Source organism: Pezoporus wallicus, unplaced genomic scaffold (assembly GCF_028554395.1).
Source record: "Pezoporus wallicus isolate ANWC-B61680 ecotype Strahan unplaced genomic scaffold, APGP_CSIRO_Pwel_v1 contig_3817, whole genome shotgun sequence".
NCBI classification, from domain to species: domain Eukaryota; kingdom Metazoa; phylum Chordata; class Aves; order Psittaciformes; family Psittacidae; genus Pezoporus; species Pezoporus wallicus.
The window spans coordinates 1127289-1146959 of NW_026635157.1; the positions used below are offsets into that span (position 1 = coordinate 1127289).

The window sequence follows — 19671 nt, forward strand, 5'->3', positions numbered from 1 at the left end:
GATTACATTTGCTGCCTCAGGGGTCTTATGTCTAACACAGTTTTGCTTCTGAGGACAAAAGCCTTCAGCCAGAAAGTCTTCTATATATGAAACAAATTATGCCTTGAGGGTCATTATAGTGATGCTATTTATTAAACAGTCTCCTGTCTGAACTGTGTAAAGTGCCTCTATTTCCTGATCCAAGCTAATGGTTTTATTCTTATCCATGAGGAGTCTGTCAAACTCATATCCTGTATGCAGGTGAAAGCAAAAAAGAAAAACCAAATAAATCAAGTTTTCTCTGTAAATGTGAAAGATGCTGCTTTTTTACCAGTTTGGGGAAAAAAAAATCAAATTATAATTCCAGGGGAAATTTGCTGAATGTTAAGTTACATTTTTCTTCTAATCTTTATTTTCTGCTACTGTACTTACTAGAAGATATTACTGTGCTTTTTTTTTAATGTAATGGAATTCCATGCAACTTTCCAGTCCTGACAAAGGATGACAAATAGAGTTTATAGGTCCAGTTACTTTGGATGAGCTTGTACTCTGTTCCAAAGCTTTTCCAGATGTCTCCATGAGAGTTGTGTGTGAAAAATTAATTTCTTTGTTTCATGGAAGAATCATTTTCACTTAATAGAAAATGAGGGGTCTGGACCTTTTTGCCTAGGTGTTTTCTTCAAGTGAAATGAAACACTTTAATATGAAAGAATAGAGTTCATTAAGATTTCAAATATTTCAGTCACCTGTTTAAAAGAAGACAATTTTGGAAAAAAGGGTCCTAGGTTTCCTAGCTGTTTAGATACCTTTCACAATGCTGAGTAGGAATAGGTGCCAGGTGGAGTGCTGAAAACAAAGATGAAGTAGCTGAGAGAGATATTCTGTGCTCCCTGGTAGAAAAAAACAGCCTGGCTTTACTTGTTTATTTTCATTTTGTGAAATCTGACCTGTTCTCCAGAGTGTTTTAAACTACTCAACCTGTCACATTCCAATGTAAAATGCTCTGTCAAAGTGCTTCCCACAAGCTCTGTCTTCAGCATATGTATCAGTAGGCAGTACAGGAGCTTAAATACAAGGTGGTGCTTCTCCAGGTGCAGCACCTGTGTTTTGACCTAAGGCTGGTCCATGCAATATGCAACATTTTCCTGAGGCTTCCTGAAGGCTTGTGGATGCTGAAATGTGCCTTGGATTTGTTATCCTTCGAAGGAAAGTGCGCAAGAAAAGGGCCTTAAATGAACGATGTGCTTGCTAACTTAGTAGGTTTCCCTGGACAAGAAAATGAATATAAATGGCCCACTGCATTCCAGTGTCTTGCTTTCCCTGCAATGTATTCCTTTGCTCTGTCATATGATGACACTCCCACACAGCTGCTAAAATGCTCTTGTTGTTGTAGTGGTTAAAGGAAATTGCTGCAATTAATTTTGCTGTCTTTCTTCTCTTTGATGTGTCATTACAATTTCTTAGATATTTTTTTCAGAGATTGGGTTTTGTTCAAAACCAGTCATGTAGGGGCAAAAAGGAGGGGAAATAAACATTTGAGCCTCATTTATATATACCTGTGTTTCTGTTTTGATGTAGGTACCAACCAATGCAAGGAACACAAAACTATACATATATGTACATAGTTTTTGTTACACGCATACAAGTGCAATAGACAAAAATAAGCCTTCTCTAAAAGTGAACAGTCTGAAGAAGTAAAATGAATGCAGGTGCCTTAGTCAAACTAGTTTTATTTCCTAATGGCTATAAAGAATGACCGGACCATGAACTCTGAGGTTATACTTCATTTCTTGGGTACAGCACATTATGTTCTCAGTAATTTCTATTTGTAGTCTTGAAGCAGTTTTAATCTTCAACTTTACTACAGACTTGACAGTTTTTCCTTCTTATCCTTGGGTTACAAAATAATCCTTTTTTCTGCTAGTTCCAGATGCTGCTGCAATGAGTGTTAATTGAAAGTTAATTGGTTCACTGGTGAGTACTAGATCCTTGGATGGAATAGACTGAGGAACAGAAAGCTTAATGCTTTGTTCACTAGACTTGTCACTAACAAACATCTTTGTCGATGACATGGACAGTGGGATTGAGTGTGCCCTCAGCAAGTTTATCGATGACTCTGAGCTGTTTGGTCGATATGCTGGAGGGAAGGAATGCCATCCAGAGGGACTTTGACACACTTGTGACGTGGGCTGATGCCAACCTTATGAAGTTTAACCATGACAAGTGCAAGGTCCTACACCTGGGTTGGAGCAATCCCAGGCACAGCTACAGGCTGGGCAGAGAAGAGATTCAGAGCAGCCCTGTGGAGAAGGACTTGGGGGTGTTGGTCAATGAGAAAATGAACATGAGCCAGCTGCAGTGTGCACTTGCAGCCCAGAAAACCAACCATATCCTGGGCTGCATCAAAAGGAGCGTGACCAGCAGGTCGAAGGAGGTGATCCTGCCCATCTACTCTGCTCTCATGAGACCTCACCTGGAGTATTGTGTGCAGTTCTGGTGTCCTCAACATAAAAAGGACATGGAACTGTTGGAACAAGTCCAGAGAAGGGCCACGAGAATGATCAGGGGACTGGAGCACCTCCCGTGTGAAGATAGGCTGAGAAAGTTGGGGCTGTTGAGCCTGGAGAAGAGAAGGCTGCGTGGAGACCTCATAGCAGCCTTCCAGTATCTGAAGGGGGCCTATAGAGATGCTTGGGAGGGACTCTTCCTTAGGGACTGTAGTGACAGGACAAGGGGTAATGAGTTATAACTTAAACAGGGTAAGTTTAGATTGGATATAAGGAGGGAGTTCTTTACTGTAAGGGTGGTGAGGCACTGGAATAGTTTGCCCAGGGAAATTAAGAATACTCCCTCCCTGGTGGTGTTCAAGGCCAGGTTGGACAAAGCCTTGGGTGACATGGTTTAGTGTGAGGTGTCCCTGCCCATGGCAGGGGAGTTGGAACTGGATGATCTTAAGGTCCTTTCCAACCCTAACGATTCTATGATTCTATGACTTTATGAATGAAGAAAGGGAGAGCATAGCTCTCCCAAGTTCATCATGTGAAAATTGTTTGAGTAAAAAAGTTGTTAAATTCAGAAGTGACATTTCTCAATCTCTCAGGCATGGGTGGAGATATAATTTGCAATGGTGAAACTGTTTCTTAAAGACTTAATAGTATTCCAAATAATCAAAAGTATAAACCAGGATTTTAGAGACATTCAGAATGGGTAGGGTTAATAATAATAAATTTCAGCTTCTAATTCCTTCCTTCAATAATGTTAGTTCAGAAGAGTAGCTGAGGCTGATCACTGCTTTTGATCAGCCTCAAGCCTTTGACCTTGCAAAGGTAATTTTATCTCTTTTTCTAAAATGTTCTTGATTGTGTTATGACTACCTTCAGGTTTTTCATACAGCTCTTATAATTAATGGAATAAAAAGGATTAAAAAAATGAACAATGGAGATAATTTTATACCCTAACATTTGTGGAAAAAATGAGGTGCAGAGAAGTACAATTGAACTGTCTGTGGTAGAGTAGGTCTTCAGGCTCTTTAATGGCTAAATAAGTTTTGTTCGCTTTCCACCCCCATCCTGCCACCCATGTGGCCATTGGACTGTGTGACATATCTGTGTTGCCTTTGCCCACCCTGTGTTTGTTCAGAGCCCTCTTCCTCTAGCAAGGTCTATCTCCTGTGGCTACAGCGAGCACCAGGCGTGTGATGCTGCCCAAGCCAGTTCTGAGCCCTGCACAGAACACATCACACCTGGCTGCTCTCACTCGTACTGTTAAAGAACTGCCCAATCCAAAGTGCCTTTGCCAATTCAAGTGCTTATGAAATCAGTGGAAGGATGTAGTAAAAGCAGAGTGCACTTTGTAAAAGGGGAAAACAACTGGGAAGGCTCACTGGTTGATCTTTCGTTTTAAAATTTTCCCCTGATGACTGTGTACTGAAGTGTCCATTTAAAACCTCACAGAGGCATGCTGGGATCATTTAAAAAGCTGTGAAAAAATCTACTTCAGTCTGCTTCCTTTTTCTCCCTCCAGTGACTGTCGTCTGCTTAAAAAAAGAAATTGCTTAGAGAGATAGCTTAGAGTGATTGCTTAAAGAGACCTTTTGCCTCAAATGCTTTTTCTTTACAGCCACAAAATCATCACTTATTTACATTTTATTTAGTTTGTGATTGAAACACAGCCTGATACTTTAGTAAAGAGGTTAAACAAATGCTGAAAACATTGTGCTCTCTTGGGTGCAGCTGAACATACAGAAAAATCCAAGTCACGCTGGACATGACCTCAAGTCTCAGTGCAGGTTTACATGAAGTGTAAACTGTCCGTGGTGATCGGTACTTCATAGCTGCCCATCGTTCACCTTTCATCCTCCTTCATCTTGTCACCAGTTGGCTGAACACTTAAACCAGCAGAACAGACCAGGAGACTAGCAGCCTAGTGGGGCAGGGAGGGGAAGAAAAGGGAACAATGAGGTAGAGAGGACAGCTTGTATTTATGAGCATGTCTTTTGAGTTCGTAAAAGTCAGGCAAGAATGCATAACCAGCCCCTTGAGTTACTTTGTCTGGATCTGCTTTAATGGAAAACATTTTGCAAAGCAGTGACCTCTAACAAAAAGACAAATTAAAAAGTACCCTAAAACTTACATGCAACTGGCCTGAAAACTGGTATAAATTTAGCATAATGTAATTAACTGTTGCAGAGACAAGAAAGCAGAGATGTATTACTTCATACTGTGTATTTTAGTCAGCAGCTAATAAATTTTGTGTAGTATCATCCTTCACCTGTTCAGGGAAAGATTCAGAGGACACCCTCCAAAAGAAAAGCCTTCGCACGGCCTGTTCACTGGGAAAGGCTGCCATTGTCCCCTTCTCAGTATGTGCACAACATCCTGTGCATCTTATTTGCACGCCTGAACTCCCTGAGAAATAGCACTCAATGGCAAAAGAACCATAAAGTTGCTGTTGTCAAAGTGTAGGCTGAGTCTCAGACGTCTGGTTTACAGTCTGGGGATAATTAACATGCTTTAAATAATTGCTATACAGTGCTGCAGGAATTCATCATGTAATAATGATGAACATCACTTTTTGTTGATCATTTGAAGCGCTTGTTCTTTTCTACAGAAAACATACATATGTCTCCCTTCTTGCTTTATAAAAACAGTATGATAAACTTTCACTAGCATACTGGCAGGCAGCCTTCGCTAGCAAAAATCTTATAAAGTAGTTTTTGTTATAATTAATGATAATTAAGTTTTATTATTATTTTAATAGCTTGCAAAACTGCTTGTTTACTGGAGGCATATGATTTTTTAAATATAGCCAGTTTCCTTGCCTAGATTAGTGTTTTAAAACCAATTAAGAATTAATGTTAGTTTTCCCTGCATCCATGTTTTATGCTCACACTGTAAACAGTTGCCCCCCCAGCTCTGACTTGGTAAGGCTTTCTTTTCTTTTTCTCTTTCAGAAGAGTTCATTTGCTTCCTTTTTTTTTACCTTTTTACTGATTTACAAGAAACAGCACTTGCACTTGCGTTCAAGGAGGCTTCTCCATCCCAAAGATTTTTGTGGCCGAAAGGACTAGAGAGCGTGCTGAGAGCCTGCCACACCTGAATCCTAATCCTTCCTCCTCCTGGATGAGGCACTTAACCTCTCTGTGTTCTATCTATAAAATACATTTAATAATACTTAATGGCTCTACTGTGCTTTGAAAATGTAAAGTGCTATGTGAGTGCCGATTACTTTTTATTATGTTCCATGTTAGAAGGCCTCAACGTATTTGTGTTAACTGGCACTGCTAATGCACATTCCGGAATAATCTTTGGTTAACAAAGTGAAACTATTACAAAATAAACCCTATGTTTTAGCCAAGACAGACTCAGTGACGCAGGCAAGGAAAGTCAGGACACAAAAGCACTTAGCTCCACCGAATATGTCTGTGCTGTGCGTCAGCCATGGGCTTGAGCTACAAGACAACACAGCTTGCCTTCTCTCCAAGCAGTGTTTGTGCTCAGGAGAGCACAGTGAGGAAGACACCTCAAGCTTTGGATGCACAGCCTGACCATCCACCAGCATGTGACCGATTTTCCCAGGCAATCAAATCCTGCAGAATAACTTGCCTGGGGAGCTGCTCAGTGAGAGCTCATTCTCCTCAAAACTCACACTCCAAAGCTAGGGTCTGGCTACTGGGCTGGGTGCTCCCACAGCCTTGCTGCGCCAGCACGTGGGCCATCTCCCCAGGAGCAGTGCCAGCCAAGCCAGCGCTGTGCTGTGGTCTTCTCATGTTTCTGTCAGCAAGACAGCAGAGTTTCATTAAATTGTGGCAAGGGTTTGTCAGAAAAAGGCAATGTAATCGACCAGTGGTGATTATCTGTGTCTACCCCCGAGGTGTTTCCATGGCCCTAAATCCAAATCTTAGTGCAGAGTATAGACTTTGAGTAGGTAACTTCCACTTGGCTAACTTCTCTACAAGCTTGCTTTGACATAGGAGATTTGAAATAGGACAGTATTTATTATATCTGATTCATGCAGGATACCTTTGGTTGTAGTTTAAACTGGCATGTACCTGAAGAAGAAGGGAGAGATTGGTGTACTTAACAAGGCATTGGCTGTGGGGACTAGGGCTGGCCTCAGGAACTTTTTAGTCTCCTCATCCTGAAAAGATATGTACTGGACAGGCCTGAAAAAGTAGGCACTTTTTGTGCTAAGCGGAAACAATTGAGTGCAAGTCATAACTTTACACAAAAGAGTTGAAATGGTTCTCATTTACCTGATAAATGCATTTTGAAATCATCACAGCGCAGCTTTTAGGTGGAAGCAGAATAGACCAGCTCCTAGAAATGGAATCTGACAGAAAAGCAACAAATGTGGCGTCCATGCATCATCCTGCTCCAGGGACAGCATCAGGAGGGGACTTTGGCTGGTATGTCATGCCTCTCAAAACTTAAGGCCAGTCTCCTAAGGTGAGCTCAGGCAGGATGGAAACCTCCTGTGAAGAAGGGTAAAAGCTCTCTTGATCTTGACTTCCAGTACAAATACAGACTGTGAGACCAGGGCCTCATGATCTTTCTGACTTTGGGTTTTGCCCAGAAAACCCCAGACGTTTCTAATTTGTATTATGTTTATGCCTGTAAATTGCAATTGTTATTTCTCAGAAGGAAGTTTAGAACTATTAGAGCTGAAAATGGCAAATGTGAAGTAAATTGTTTAAAAGGAATTAGCACTAATTAATAGCAGATGCTGTTCTCTCCAATCTCGTTTCATTTCTGACAGACTATTTAGGCTTAGAGGAGACTGTCTAAGTTTGGATTGGTATTCCACTATATTATAATTATAGAAGCAGTGAAAATGGAGAATTCTGAAAGAACAAAGTATTTAAAGGCTCTTTAAATTGTGCTGTTTGCTCTGTGTTTGTCTTGTAGTCTTTCCTCCCTAGAACCCAAGAAAATTGTAGTTAATTTTTTTCTGACCACACTTACAGAAACAAAAGCAATGGCCCTTTAAAAAAAAATGGAAAATGAGACTACTTTTTACGAGACCATTTTTTTAGCAAAATATTTGGCTTGAAAATATTGGAATTTAGAGATTTCTGATGTTGTCTTCAAAATAATTCTTAATTTAAAACACTGGAGTTGTATAAACAGGCAAATATGTCCCTGTCATACTTTAAGTACCCTCAGGAGGGAGGACTTTATAAAATTTTCTTATAATTTTGAGCTGTGGAAGGAAGTAGGAGTAAGTCGAATCATAGAAATAGCTGTGTGAATACTGAGACATGGAAAGCAGTGTTTACAGTTTTCCAATTCACTTGGTTTTGGGCTCTGTTTTGCTGTACTTGCTGTTCTGTACAGACCAGGCTCTAGTCATGGTGCAAGTTTTAGCCACTTCTTAGTTTCAGCCACCTCTTAACTAAGAAGTTTCAAGGCTCAGTCTTTAGGATTGAAGAGGCTGAGTGATCCATGCAAGTTCAGATCACACTGTCATGTGCTAGATAAATGCATAGATGGGGACTCGCCTCACTGCTTGAAGCGGAGAGGTTGGGCACTGACCTCATGGCACTACAACAAGCTCAGATATCCCATCTTGATCAGTGGTGACTGAGCTATCCTTTAGGTCCTTTAGTGTGCTTTAGGTTAGGGGAAATGGATGCTGGTTTTCCTCTTGCTGGCTGTTTCTTGAGAACAGAACTTGCCGTAGGAATTATTTTTGGGCCCGTCTGTTTCATCTACTTTGGTATTTGTGTCTATATAAACCTTTCAATTTGGTTGCTTTATTGAACAGTTGCTAGCTATTAGGTTGCAGCACTCGCCACTACTTCCCTGCTGTCTTTGCCAACCTAATTAGTGTTTTGTTCCAAATGTGGCCTATTACATGACCGTTGCATAGCTGAGATATTGTACTGAGTAGTAAATAACAGCCTTTTCTGTGGTTGTTGCCACTTTTCAAAACACTGCATTAAGATAGAAAAAATAGCGGTTCATCTGAGCAGATTTAAGACACACGATGTAGGAATGTTCTGATTTCCCATAACATTTTTTTATAGAATAAAATCCTATATTTTTTCTTATAGGAGCTATTATAAAAATTCCTCTTGCTACCAGGTTAAAGACTTTCCAGACAAGCAGGAAGGACACTTAGGAAAGAGATAACCTTTGGAGTTCAATAGTTAGACCTATGTTGTTCAGCATATTCATAAATTAGCTGGAAAAAAACCGCATGGATAATAGTGATAAAAATTATGGATTATAATTGACTAAGGTGATGAAGACAAGAGCAGACTGTAAAGCTGTGCAGTCCCAGTCTCACTGTCTCTGAAAGAATATACTTGAACTGGAAAATGCTCAAAGAAGGATAGGACAGGAGATTATTATTTTCCTAGTGTAAACTTCAGAGTGTGAAACTTCTTACTGGAGATTACTATTTCCAGAGTATATAAAAAAATATCAAGTGGATTAAATGCCTAAGTGTGTTCAAAAAGCATCTGGACAAACTTGGAGGGAAAAATGTTAAGGAACATTAAGCAGAAAAAGACCATCTTTGGCTCTGAAAGTCCCTGAGCCGCATACCTCTGGAGCTTGAGAAAGCTTCCTGTAGAAGCATATGGTTGTCCTACTGTATGTTTTACCATAAGCATCTGGTATCAATTGCTGTTGTAAAAAGGATACTTTGCTAGGTGGACCTTTGCTATTGCTTTTAAAACTTTTTACTGCTTTTACTTTATTTTCCTTCAAAGCACCTGAAGACAGAATAATTCTTTATGGCACATTTTTTTTTATTGATTTGCAAAAACTGGCTGAGATTTATTCTCTTCATTGTAGTTAGGAAGTATGGTAAAAACAGATAGATGGGTTTATAGTTGGATCAGATGAAAAAAAGAAGATTGTTTAATCATTTGTTGTGAAAGGAGGAATAGTCTGGACACTTGCAGTTGTGTTTTAGGAATATTAATAGAAGCTGAGAAATTATGATAATTAAATGATCCCCAAATTGCTAGTAAGTACCCATTAGAGGACTTACTGTTGTAGGATTAAATCTGCAATGACACTGGATATTTGGTTTCAGAGAATGTTAATTGCTATAGAAATTGTTTCTGATAAAATAGAAAGTTACTTTATTGGGTGAAAAGCCACAAAGGCAAATATAAATATATTAGTTTCAAAATATTTAATTAGTAAAATTTGACATGTTATTGTTGATTATTGTTCTCATTTACCTAAAAAATGCATTTTGAAATCATGCATTTACCTGATAAATGTATTTTGAAATAATTTTTGTGCAAGGTGCATAATGTTTGTTAGAGTAGCAATAAATGAAAACCATCTGAGCTTTACGTTGTTCCTTACTGGAATCAGTCTTGTGCATAAAGCACTTCTCCATTGTCAGGGATATATGTTTTACCTAATACTGCTTCCTGCAGTCCTTGTGTTCTTTCGTGGAAACCTTTCCCTTTGGGGGTCAGTCTCTGTTTACAGAGAGATTTGCTCATACCTGTTGTAGATGGTTGCTGCTTTCCTTTTCTAGGATGGTAGGGTCATACAATTTTGCATTCCCAAGTCTAATGTCACCTTGAGGGAGTCATGCTTGCCAAAATAGGGGGTTTGTTACAACTTTTCCTCCATGGACCCACTGCCGCATCAGGGTGTCTTCCAGTCTTGTCTGGAAGAGATTTGTATCATATCATCACTGATGTAGCATATACTGCTGCTTTATATTAGGATAATCAGTTTAGTTTGAACATTTGAACATACAGTTTTGTGTTCTACACAGAACATAAATGTATTTGCCACCTACTCTTAGCTGCATGCTCAGAAGACCCTACTGGCTTTTCAGAAGTTCAGATTTCCATATTTATACATGAGTTTGTGGAACAGTCACTGTGTTCTGTATTGGCAACATTCTCAAATACTGTTAATTTATCTATGTGTGAAAAAGAGATGGTTCAGCCATGGCTTTTATTCTGTAAGTGTCTTTCTCCTGCCAAGCATATCATATGTGAATGGCTTAATGGCAGTTTAGGTTTTGTGGGGTTTAGTCACACAAGTATTTTGATATGTCTTATAAAGTCATGCAGTTGGTCAGTCTGCTGCATGGAGTCAGATGTAGGTTATATCCATAAGCTGCGGTTAATTAATGTATCAGCAGTGAAATGAAGGTCTTTCTTTTTCCTTAAAGCACAATAAACAAGAATTTAGAATTAAAAAATACTTTTTCTTCCAAAACTTGCCAGCATTAAAAAACACTGATATTTGAGAATGCAGTGCACAACTGCACATAATTTTAGCAACATTAAAGTGCATCATGCTCTGAGTGATGAAATGACTAATGATTTATTCATCAGTTAATTTAACCTTCTGTAGGGCTATTCTGAATTAGCTTGCTTGACCAAGAGTACATTTTAAAAATAATAATTAAATCTTGATTAATGTTTCTAATGATAGCAAATTAATGAAAACTTAGTATGTTGCTTAGATAATAACTACTTCTATTGTTAACAATGGCCCCTCATTTGTAGCCATTTAGAGTAGGCTTAGCTTCCAGCATGGGCTTCAGTATGTTATGCTGTTACCTTTTGCTATGCCATTCTTTTTTCTTTAGATAGGCACCCATTGTAGTCTTTTAACCCCTTTAGTCTAGTTTCATGTAGAGTACCTAAATTACTCTTATTCCTCGCTAGAGGGCATGTATTTCAAGGTTTTATTCACTTTGATGTATATCATTCTGTCCAAATTCTCACCTTGCTTGAAGAATGGTTACCAGATTCAGGTAATACAGAGGAAATTTGACTTCCTTATTCAGAATTTTCCTGGATTTTTATTCAGTGTCTTTACTAGATGCAGCTTCCCACTGGAAGCTCAAACTGGGCTGATTTTTCTCCATCCAAGTCCTCTTCATAGCCGCTACTGTTTCCATCTTATATAGGTGCTTAATGTTCTTGGTTTTAAAATTATGTCTATATTTTTTATGATGAAGCTAGTGAGTTATTTAGACTGCTTACATTATCAGCTAGGGTTTCTTTTTTGCATTATTTCCTGCATGCCATCATGACATCTGAATCACGATTTCTGGTTTTCTATGGCATCATTAAAAAAATGTCTAGGATAAAGAAGTAAACTTTAAGGCATTCCTTCAGTTCAGTTCATTAGCATTTTGCCATTATATACTGACATGTGTCATTTAAAATACTTTAATTCAGTTAACCTGTTGCATATTTATACAAAATCAAATGTCTCATAGAAGTCTGTGGCATCAAAACTATTATTTTTAACAACTGAAATTATAGTGTTACATAAAAAGCCATCAAGGTAATTTGATAAAGTTTGTTATGAATTACAGTTGATGTGTACTATTATACTACAGACTTTTTAACCTGCATTAATCAAGATTTGGTTTAGCTGTTTTGTTATAGAATCTAAAGCAAATGTCAGGCTGCTAGAGTATTTAATGCTATAAACTATGAACTCACAATCAGTTTTCTTTTTCATCCTAGTTTTTTGCGACTACCTTAGCTTCTCTGAAATCAGAGTTAATGTTCCAGACAGCAATAATATTTTTGGCCAATCCTTTTAGGAATTTTTAATGCAAAATATTTATGTTCATGTACTTTAAAAGATGTCAGTGTTTTTGAGCAGTATATTTCTATTCTCAGAGCAGGCCGACAAAATATCCCTCCTCTACAATTCTAGTGAAGTAATTTATTAGCTTTCTTTTTTACTATCTTTCTTTAGTTTTTGTAGAGATTGCTTAGCCTCAGTGCAATCTGAAATTTCATGTGTGATGGGGAAAAATAAAGTTAATAGAAAGGTAGGGCTTAAAAGGGATTTGAGAATAGATGCCAAGACAGTGTGGAGAACAAAGCAAAGCACTTTGGCATCCAGAATACTATAGAAGAATGGACAGTTTTACAGGAAAGTGAATTGCCACGGTTGTAACAAGCTCAGCTTTTCTTCAACAGTCAAACCAATCTGCTGAAGACTAGAGTGCAACCACATGAGATGATGGCAATATAGCTGACTAATAATTCACTGATTGCAGACTTCAGACACCACAGGGTGACTTGTGTCCCTTCACTGGTGTGCTTCAAGCTCAGATAAAAGCATTATTGGTATGTGTCGGCATACTAAGGCAATGCTTAATGGAATACATGGTATTTAGTTTGTACTCCATATACAGACAGCAGTTCCTTTCTGCCAATTTCATTCTTGAGTGTTGTGATCAGTGCTTTGTAGTTAAGAATGCTGCTCTTTTAGGTTTCAGCTCTGTTGTTTCAAGCTGTTTTGTAATTCAGGCAAATGCTATTCCATCCGCCTGTGAAGTCTGAAAGTAATTTTTGCACTTAGTAACAATGGCAAAACACAGGAAAAGACGACACTTGTCCTGCCCAATATTTATCACTTTCATAAAAACAGCAGGTATTGCACTCCTAATGATTGGTAGATGAGTTTTATTTCAGACTTGCCAGAACAGTTTCTTTTTTTCTGAATGGTTTCTTATGAATAGACTGATCAGCTCTCTCAGATGTTTTAATAAAAAAATTATTATATCAACAACTTTTACAGAACATAATATTTTATAATTTATCTTGAACTATATTTTGTTTCATAGAATCATAGAATAGTTAGGGTTGGAAAGGACCTTAAGATCATCCAGTTCCAACCCCCCTGCCATGGGCAGGGACACCTCACACTAATCCATGTTACCCAAGGCTCTGTCTAACCTGGCCTTGAACACCACGAGGGAGGGAGCATTCACAACTTCCCTGGGCAAACCATTCCAGTGCCTCGCCACCCTTACAGTAAAGAACTTCTTCCTTATATCCAATCTAAACTTACCCTGTTTAAGTTTTAACTCGTCACCCCTTGTCTTATCACTGCAGTCCCTAATGAAGAGTCCCTCCCCAGCATCTCTGTAGGCCGCCTTCAGATACTGGAAGGCTGCTATGAGGTCTCCACGCAGCCTTCTCTTCTCCAGGCTGAACAGCCCCAATTTTTTCAGCCTATCTTCATAAGGAGGTGCTCCAGTCCCCTGATCATTCTCGTGGCCCTTCTCTGGACTTGTTCCAACAGTTCTATGTCCTTTTTATGTTGAGGACACCAGAACCACACACAATACTCCAAGTGGGGTCTCATGAGAGCAGAGTAGATGGGCAGGATCACCTCCTTCGACCTGCTGGTCACGCTCCTTTTGATGCAGCCCAGGATACAGTTGGCTTTCTGGGCTGCGAGCGCACACTGAAGGAGGCTCATGTTCATTTTCTCATCAACCAACACCCCCAAGTCCTTCTCCACAGGGCTGCTCTGAATCTCTTCTCTGCCCAGCCTGTAGCTGTGCCTGGGATTGCTCCGACCCAGGTGTAGGACCTTGCACTTGTCATTGTTAAACTTCATGAGGCTGGCATCAGCCCACCTCACAAGTGTGTCAAGGTCCCTCTGGATGGCATCCCTTCCCTCCAGCATATTGACTGAACCACACAGCTCAGAGTCATCGGCAAACTTGCTGAGGGCACACTCAATCCCACTGTCCATGTCACTGACAAAGATGTTGAACAAGACCGGTCCCAACACTGATCCCTCAGAGATACCACCCATTACTGGTCTCCAGCTGGACATTGAGCCGTTGTCCACAACTCTTTGTGTGCAGCCATCCAGCCAGTTCTTTGTCCACCGAGTGGTCCATTCATCAAATTGATGTCGCTCCAATTTAGAGACAAGGATGTCATGCGGGACAGTGTCAAACGCTTTGCACAAGTCCAGGTAGATGACATCAGCTGCTCTACTCCGTCCATCAGTTTCGTAGACCCATCATAGAAGGCCACCAAATTGGTGAGGCAGGATTTTCCCCTGGTGAAGTGTTTCCCCTTAGAGAAGCTTAGTTTCCTTCTATTCCTCTTTGTTATTTGAGAAATGTATTTCATAGCACATTGAACTTTAAAGGTATGTACAGGAGTACAGCCAGCACACATCCAGGGGGTTAAAAAATGCTAGTTGTTCTGTAGGATGAAGCTACAGTGGACCTAATGATAAACAAAACCCAACCCAAAATATAAAGAAAATAAATGTCTGTTTCACTGCTTTTTCCTTTTGGTTATCCATCTTCAACGCACTTGTAAACCTGATTTTCTGAATAATATTGTTCCTCTTATAAAGTCGGAGTGTTTTCACTGTCTCCTGTTTGTTCTTTCAGGATTTGTGGATTTAACACTCCATGATCAGGTCCATCTACTGGAATGTGCCTGGTTAGAGATACTGATGATTGGCTTAGTCTGGCGCTCCATGGAACATCCAGGAAAGCTTTTATTTGCACCTAACCTATTACTGGACAGGTCAGTCTGCATGTTGCTATGAATTATTCAAGTTAACCAATTTCTACTGCAATTTTAACTCATAGTCATTTTACTGATCCCACAATTTGAAAGTATTCTGTAGGTTAAGCAGGGTTATAGTAGGTGAGACTGGAAAAGGAACTCTAAAAAACCTAGAAATGCTCTTAAATATGATGCCGGTAATTTATTAGACAAGTAACTCATCCAAACTTCAGCTGCTGCTGGAAGCACTTTCAAAGGCAGCAGAAAATTTCTCTTGTAATCTGTACCGCTTGTTGTAAAACTAAATGAAATTAAAATTAAAAACTGAACTCTAATCACTTTAATTCAGGTAATTATTTCTGCTTACCTAAAATACTCCTACTTATTCTTAGTTATAATGGGTTTATCCAAGCAGCCATCCAAAATGTTGGAAGAAAATCATGGTAGTCTCAATTGCGATCTTAATTATTTGTAGAGAGTACATGAAGATTTTATTCTTTCTTTTTCCTCCTGAAAACTGGAGTCATGTGTGTAATACACACCTGCTTGCTGCCCTGAGCCTTTTTTAGTCAGTCACGCTAATATGTTGTTAGTGCTTCTAAGTGAGAGAGAAAAATATACATCTCTGCCATAAAACAGTATCCTGGATTTTAGCTGAAAGTCCTCACAAATAAAAGCAGAAAGATTGATAGATATAGAGCATATATTCTAACTATCTTAATGCAAAGTTGACTTCTCTTTTTTTTCCAGTCATGAAAAATTTCAGCCTTGGACAAGAGTGTTAAAAGAGAACAACCAGTAATCAGGTTTTTTGGCAAATGACTGTGGCAAATCCAGGCAAAGTTAGTTAGGATACATTAATCCTTTCTATTTGTAGTCCTCTTTAGTTGACGACTATCACCCACCTAGCAGAGCTGGCAGGAGAGAGTTTACGTATGCACACTGGTCACTTCAGTGCAGAGTTTGGCATCTTGGTCTAAACAGAAGGTAGAGAAAGAGCTGAGGAGATAGGGTATATGATGAGGCAGCTATGAGCTGAGCAAGCTTCTTATCACCAGATGCAGAAGCAGTGAGCTGCAGCAGACAGATGGCAACAGAAAGTCAAGGGCAGGGCCTTCAGCTACTGCAAACATTAGCCGGTGAGTGAGTGAATGAATGGACTAGCTGACCCCTGGTGGTCCCTTCCAATCTCAGGAATTCTGTGATTTTAGTAAAATACCAGTGATAATGCCTAACAGTATAAAATATAATATTTCATAAGAATAGGGAAGTATTTATATTTATTGCCTTAGAAAAAACCCTATTCCACTGACCTGTGAGCTATGGAGCTAGATATGTATAAAACACATTCTCATTTTGTATACAGAACATATTTGCTTGCCTAAATGTAAGTATACTCTTCTGAAGGAAACACAACAGCTTTAAAATTATTTCTTAGTGTACATAAGAAGTAAAATTTAAACTGTAGAAAATTAAGCATAGCATATTATTGAAAACTACTGTAAATTGTAATATGGATTCCAAAGACCAATCCATCTTTTCCACATTCCATGGTACAGGTTTTGAGAAAAAATTGAAACTGAAGAGCAGAGTCAGAGTAACATTTTTCCTCCTCATAGCTGAGAAAAAAAAGCTAGGGAAACATTGGAAACTTTGGTCTTCCTCAACTAAAACTCTCCACGTTCTGAATAATGGAGTTTGTGCACTTGATTCACACAGATAAGCCAACTCCGATGGATTTTATAAAACAATTGCATGCAACTGGAACTGCATATTACTTTAGGGCTTAAAAATCAATTAACTTAATAATCAAATCAGACTCTGTTTTCTGACTTTCAAACTTTTCAAACTTTCTAAAAATGTAGATCTGTTGCATCTTCTCATTTTCAAGTGACAAGAAATATGTTCCTAAGGCACTATATACATGCTTCACTCTACTTGGTAGGGTCATTTACTGAAATTAAATTAATAAAATACTTGACCCTGGGAATCACTGATACGCTACTTAGTTAACTGTTGATTTACTACTTAATTAGTGCTAACAATAGTTTAATATGCTAATTTGATTTCAGCAAGTTGCCTTTCAAAAAAGGGCAAAAGTATGTTTGTCAGATTTGAGAGAGCAGGTCAGAGACTGATACAAAGCCTGTTTGACTCAATGGAGTCCTTCTACTGCATCAAGTTTTGGGGCAAATACCACAAGAGTGCAAATTATTGTTGATCTAAATAATGAAAGCATCTGATTGATTGGCTAAAATAAAGGAAAAGATGGATGCTGTAGCTTAATTTCCTTTCATCTGTTCTCTCCTTACCCTTCAGCATGTTCTTTATAGGGTACTCTTTTTTCAGTGTTTTCATCCACAGCACTCTGTCCTGAATCCCCATCACACTTTCCCTGTCACCTGATCTTTAGGGTTAACAGCATCTGCATATATTCATTTAGTTACTGTTTATAATCCAGAGTCACCAACAACACATGGTAAAACCCTTATCTGTCTCTAACCTATGTTTTTCTGGACTTTTTACAAGTTCAGTATTGTTAATATGGAGCTTTACCAAGTTTTGTGTATGCCTTTAGCTCTCTGTGTTCATTCTGAGGCAGACATCTTCTCTGATTTGCACATCCCTTTCATTTTTCATGTTAGGGTTTCTCTTGTCTCTAACAAATTCTTTCTGTTTAGAAACTTGGAGGTAAATGGTCCTTTGTATACATCCATGCATAAAGCTCAGGTCATATCAAGTTTTATTGTGCAACTTTTTTACCTTTTGGCTAAATAAATACTGTCTTTTCTTGTTCATATCTTTCTGAAATGTCATAGAAATAACATTCCAACTTTGCTCTTCTTTTGAATAAATCTGATTTTTCTCCTGGCTCATTCCGTCTACTACGATCATATTAAACATGAGCTTGTCTTGTCTCTGACGATCTTTTAGAGACTGTATTATTCTGTGAGCATCTATTTATTACATTTTCAGATAAATACCTCTATAATTTTCCTATGTAACATTTCACACTTGGAAGGCTCCTTGAAAATATCTGTAAAGCAGCCCTTTGTTATTAATTTTAAGTTCCCTCTTAAAATTTTGGTTTGCTTATAAAAAAGATTATACAACAATTAAGTTGCCAGTATGTGTAGACTAATATCATTCTGTATGGATGAATATCATCGCATTATCCCTTTCTATTCCCACGCTGCCTTGTAATTAGATAGGGTATTTTGTGAGGTAATGCACCCTTTCTTATTCTGTTCTCACTCTACAGAAGCACTTGAGTCTTGTTCAAAATCAAGACCTTTAACAGTCTGCCAATTACATATAACTGGTACATTTTTTATAGTGTATAAATGATGCTATTAAATAACTTCAAATGACAATAATTATAAATTAGAAAATAGGCCCAATCAGGAAATACAATGGCACACTCACAGTACTTGCAATTAAGGTACAGTACTTGACACAATGAAAGCAAGCCCAGGCTAAATGCAAATCTTTCGTATGCCATTTTTGAAAATTGCTGTCTTGTATAAGAAGAAGTAAAGGCTTACGTTTCTAACGGGACAAACCAGATGTTTCCTGTCTGGAGCAGTCCCAAGAAACTAGGCTTTAAAAATGTCATTAGAGCAAGGCTGAAATTTGTCAGGCCTGACAATAGGCTGTTTATAATCTTGAAGAAAATGTAATGTTTCTTCATGAATAAGAAAGCCCTATTTTATTACATTTTAAGAGGATTTGTTGCATTCATGTATCATGCTGATCAGAGGTTACTTGAAGGTTTGAAACATAACTGTAAAGAAACTCATGGTAGAAGTAGCTGAATTGATGACTTGAGGTGGATGACTTCTCATCTGAAACATCCTCAGTATCAGCAAAATGGGAAACACAGGGCTGCATTTAAAAAGAGGTGGGAGAAACCCCTGTCCAGTAAGCCTGGTGACGATCGTAAGGAAACTGATGAGATACCATCTAAAGAAGAAAGGTTGAGGTGTGAATAAACATGATATAATGGCAGAGAGTCCTAATGCATTTTGCAAGGGAAAGCCATGCATCATGAATACATTGGAGATCTTTGAAGAATTAACAAGCAAGTGAATGGGGGAGAACTTGTTGGATTTCCAAAAAGTATTAAACAAGGTACAAATTGTATGTAGGCAAATGTGTACAGTTTCATACAGAAGAATAATCATAATCTGCATAACCTGCATTCTGCATTATCTTTCTGTGTCACTTTACGGTAGTCAGTTCTATGGAATCAGCAGTTCTTTGGTCTCCAGCAGTCAAAAAGTGAATAGACTGCAACTTTCTCAACCCCAGGAATTATTGCAACAGGGAAAAGAAACAGTGCAGATCATTGTTATTCCCCTGTTTAAATCTGTGCTCCATCTATGCTTGGAACACCATGCGTTTCTGATTTTCCTTATCTTAACAGGAATATTGAAAAAACAGGAAAGGTATCCGATGGGTTGCATAAGCAATCAAAGAAAGAGAGTACAAGGACTAACTAAATAGACTGGCTTTTCTGCCTGTGATGCTCAGCAGAAGACGGGAAACAAAGTAGAGAGGATAGGAACTGCATAAAGTCACAAACTCATTGAGAATCCACACAATCCAATGTATGGTAATCCACAAATTAATATCTCTTCCAATCTAGTACTAGAGGCAATCACTTGAAATCAGCAGATCCAAATGCCTATACTCTTAGCCTAGAGCTAAATATACCTTTAATATGAGCCAGTATGGTCATTCTCATGTTACGTTATTTTCTTATCCTGATTGCAAAAAAAGTCCAGCAACAAAAATAAAACAGTGCAAGAAAATTTCAGTTAAGTATAGTCAGTATTTCCCTGTTTTTACTCTATTATTTCCTTCTTTCTATGGAGAAATCTAATCTGTTGTCAGGTTTATGGGTT

At 38.5% G+C, this 19671-nt stretch overlaps 1 protein-coding gene across 4 annotated transcripts in view; it reads left to right on the forward strand.

Annotated features, from left to right (window-relative positions):
• ESR1 (estrogen receptor 1) overlaps positions 1 to 19671 on the forward strand; it is a 156587-nt gene that overhangs the window by 116629 nt on the left and 20287 nt on the right. For all 4 annotated transcript variants that reach the window (XM_057405859.1, XM_057405866.1, XM_057405884.1 and 1 more), the window contains one exon: positions 14644 to 14782. In XM_057405859.1, the coding sequence (XP_057261842.1) occupies positions 14644 to 14782 (139 nt within the window). The remainder of the gene's footprint in view (positions 1 to 14643; positions 14783 to 19671) is intronic.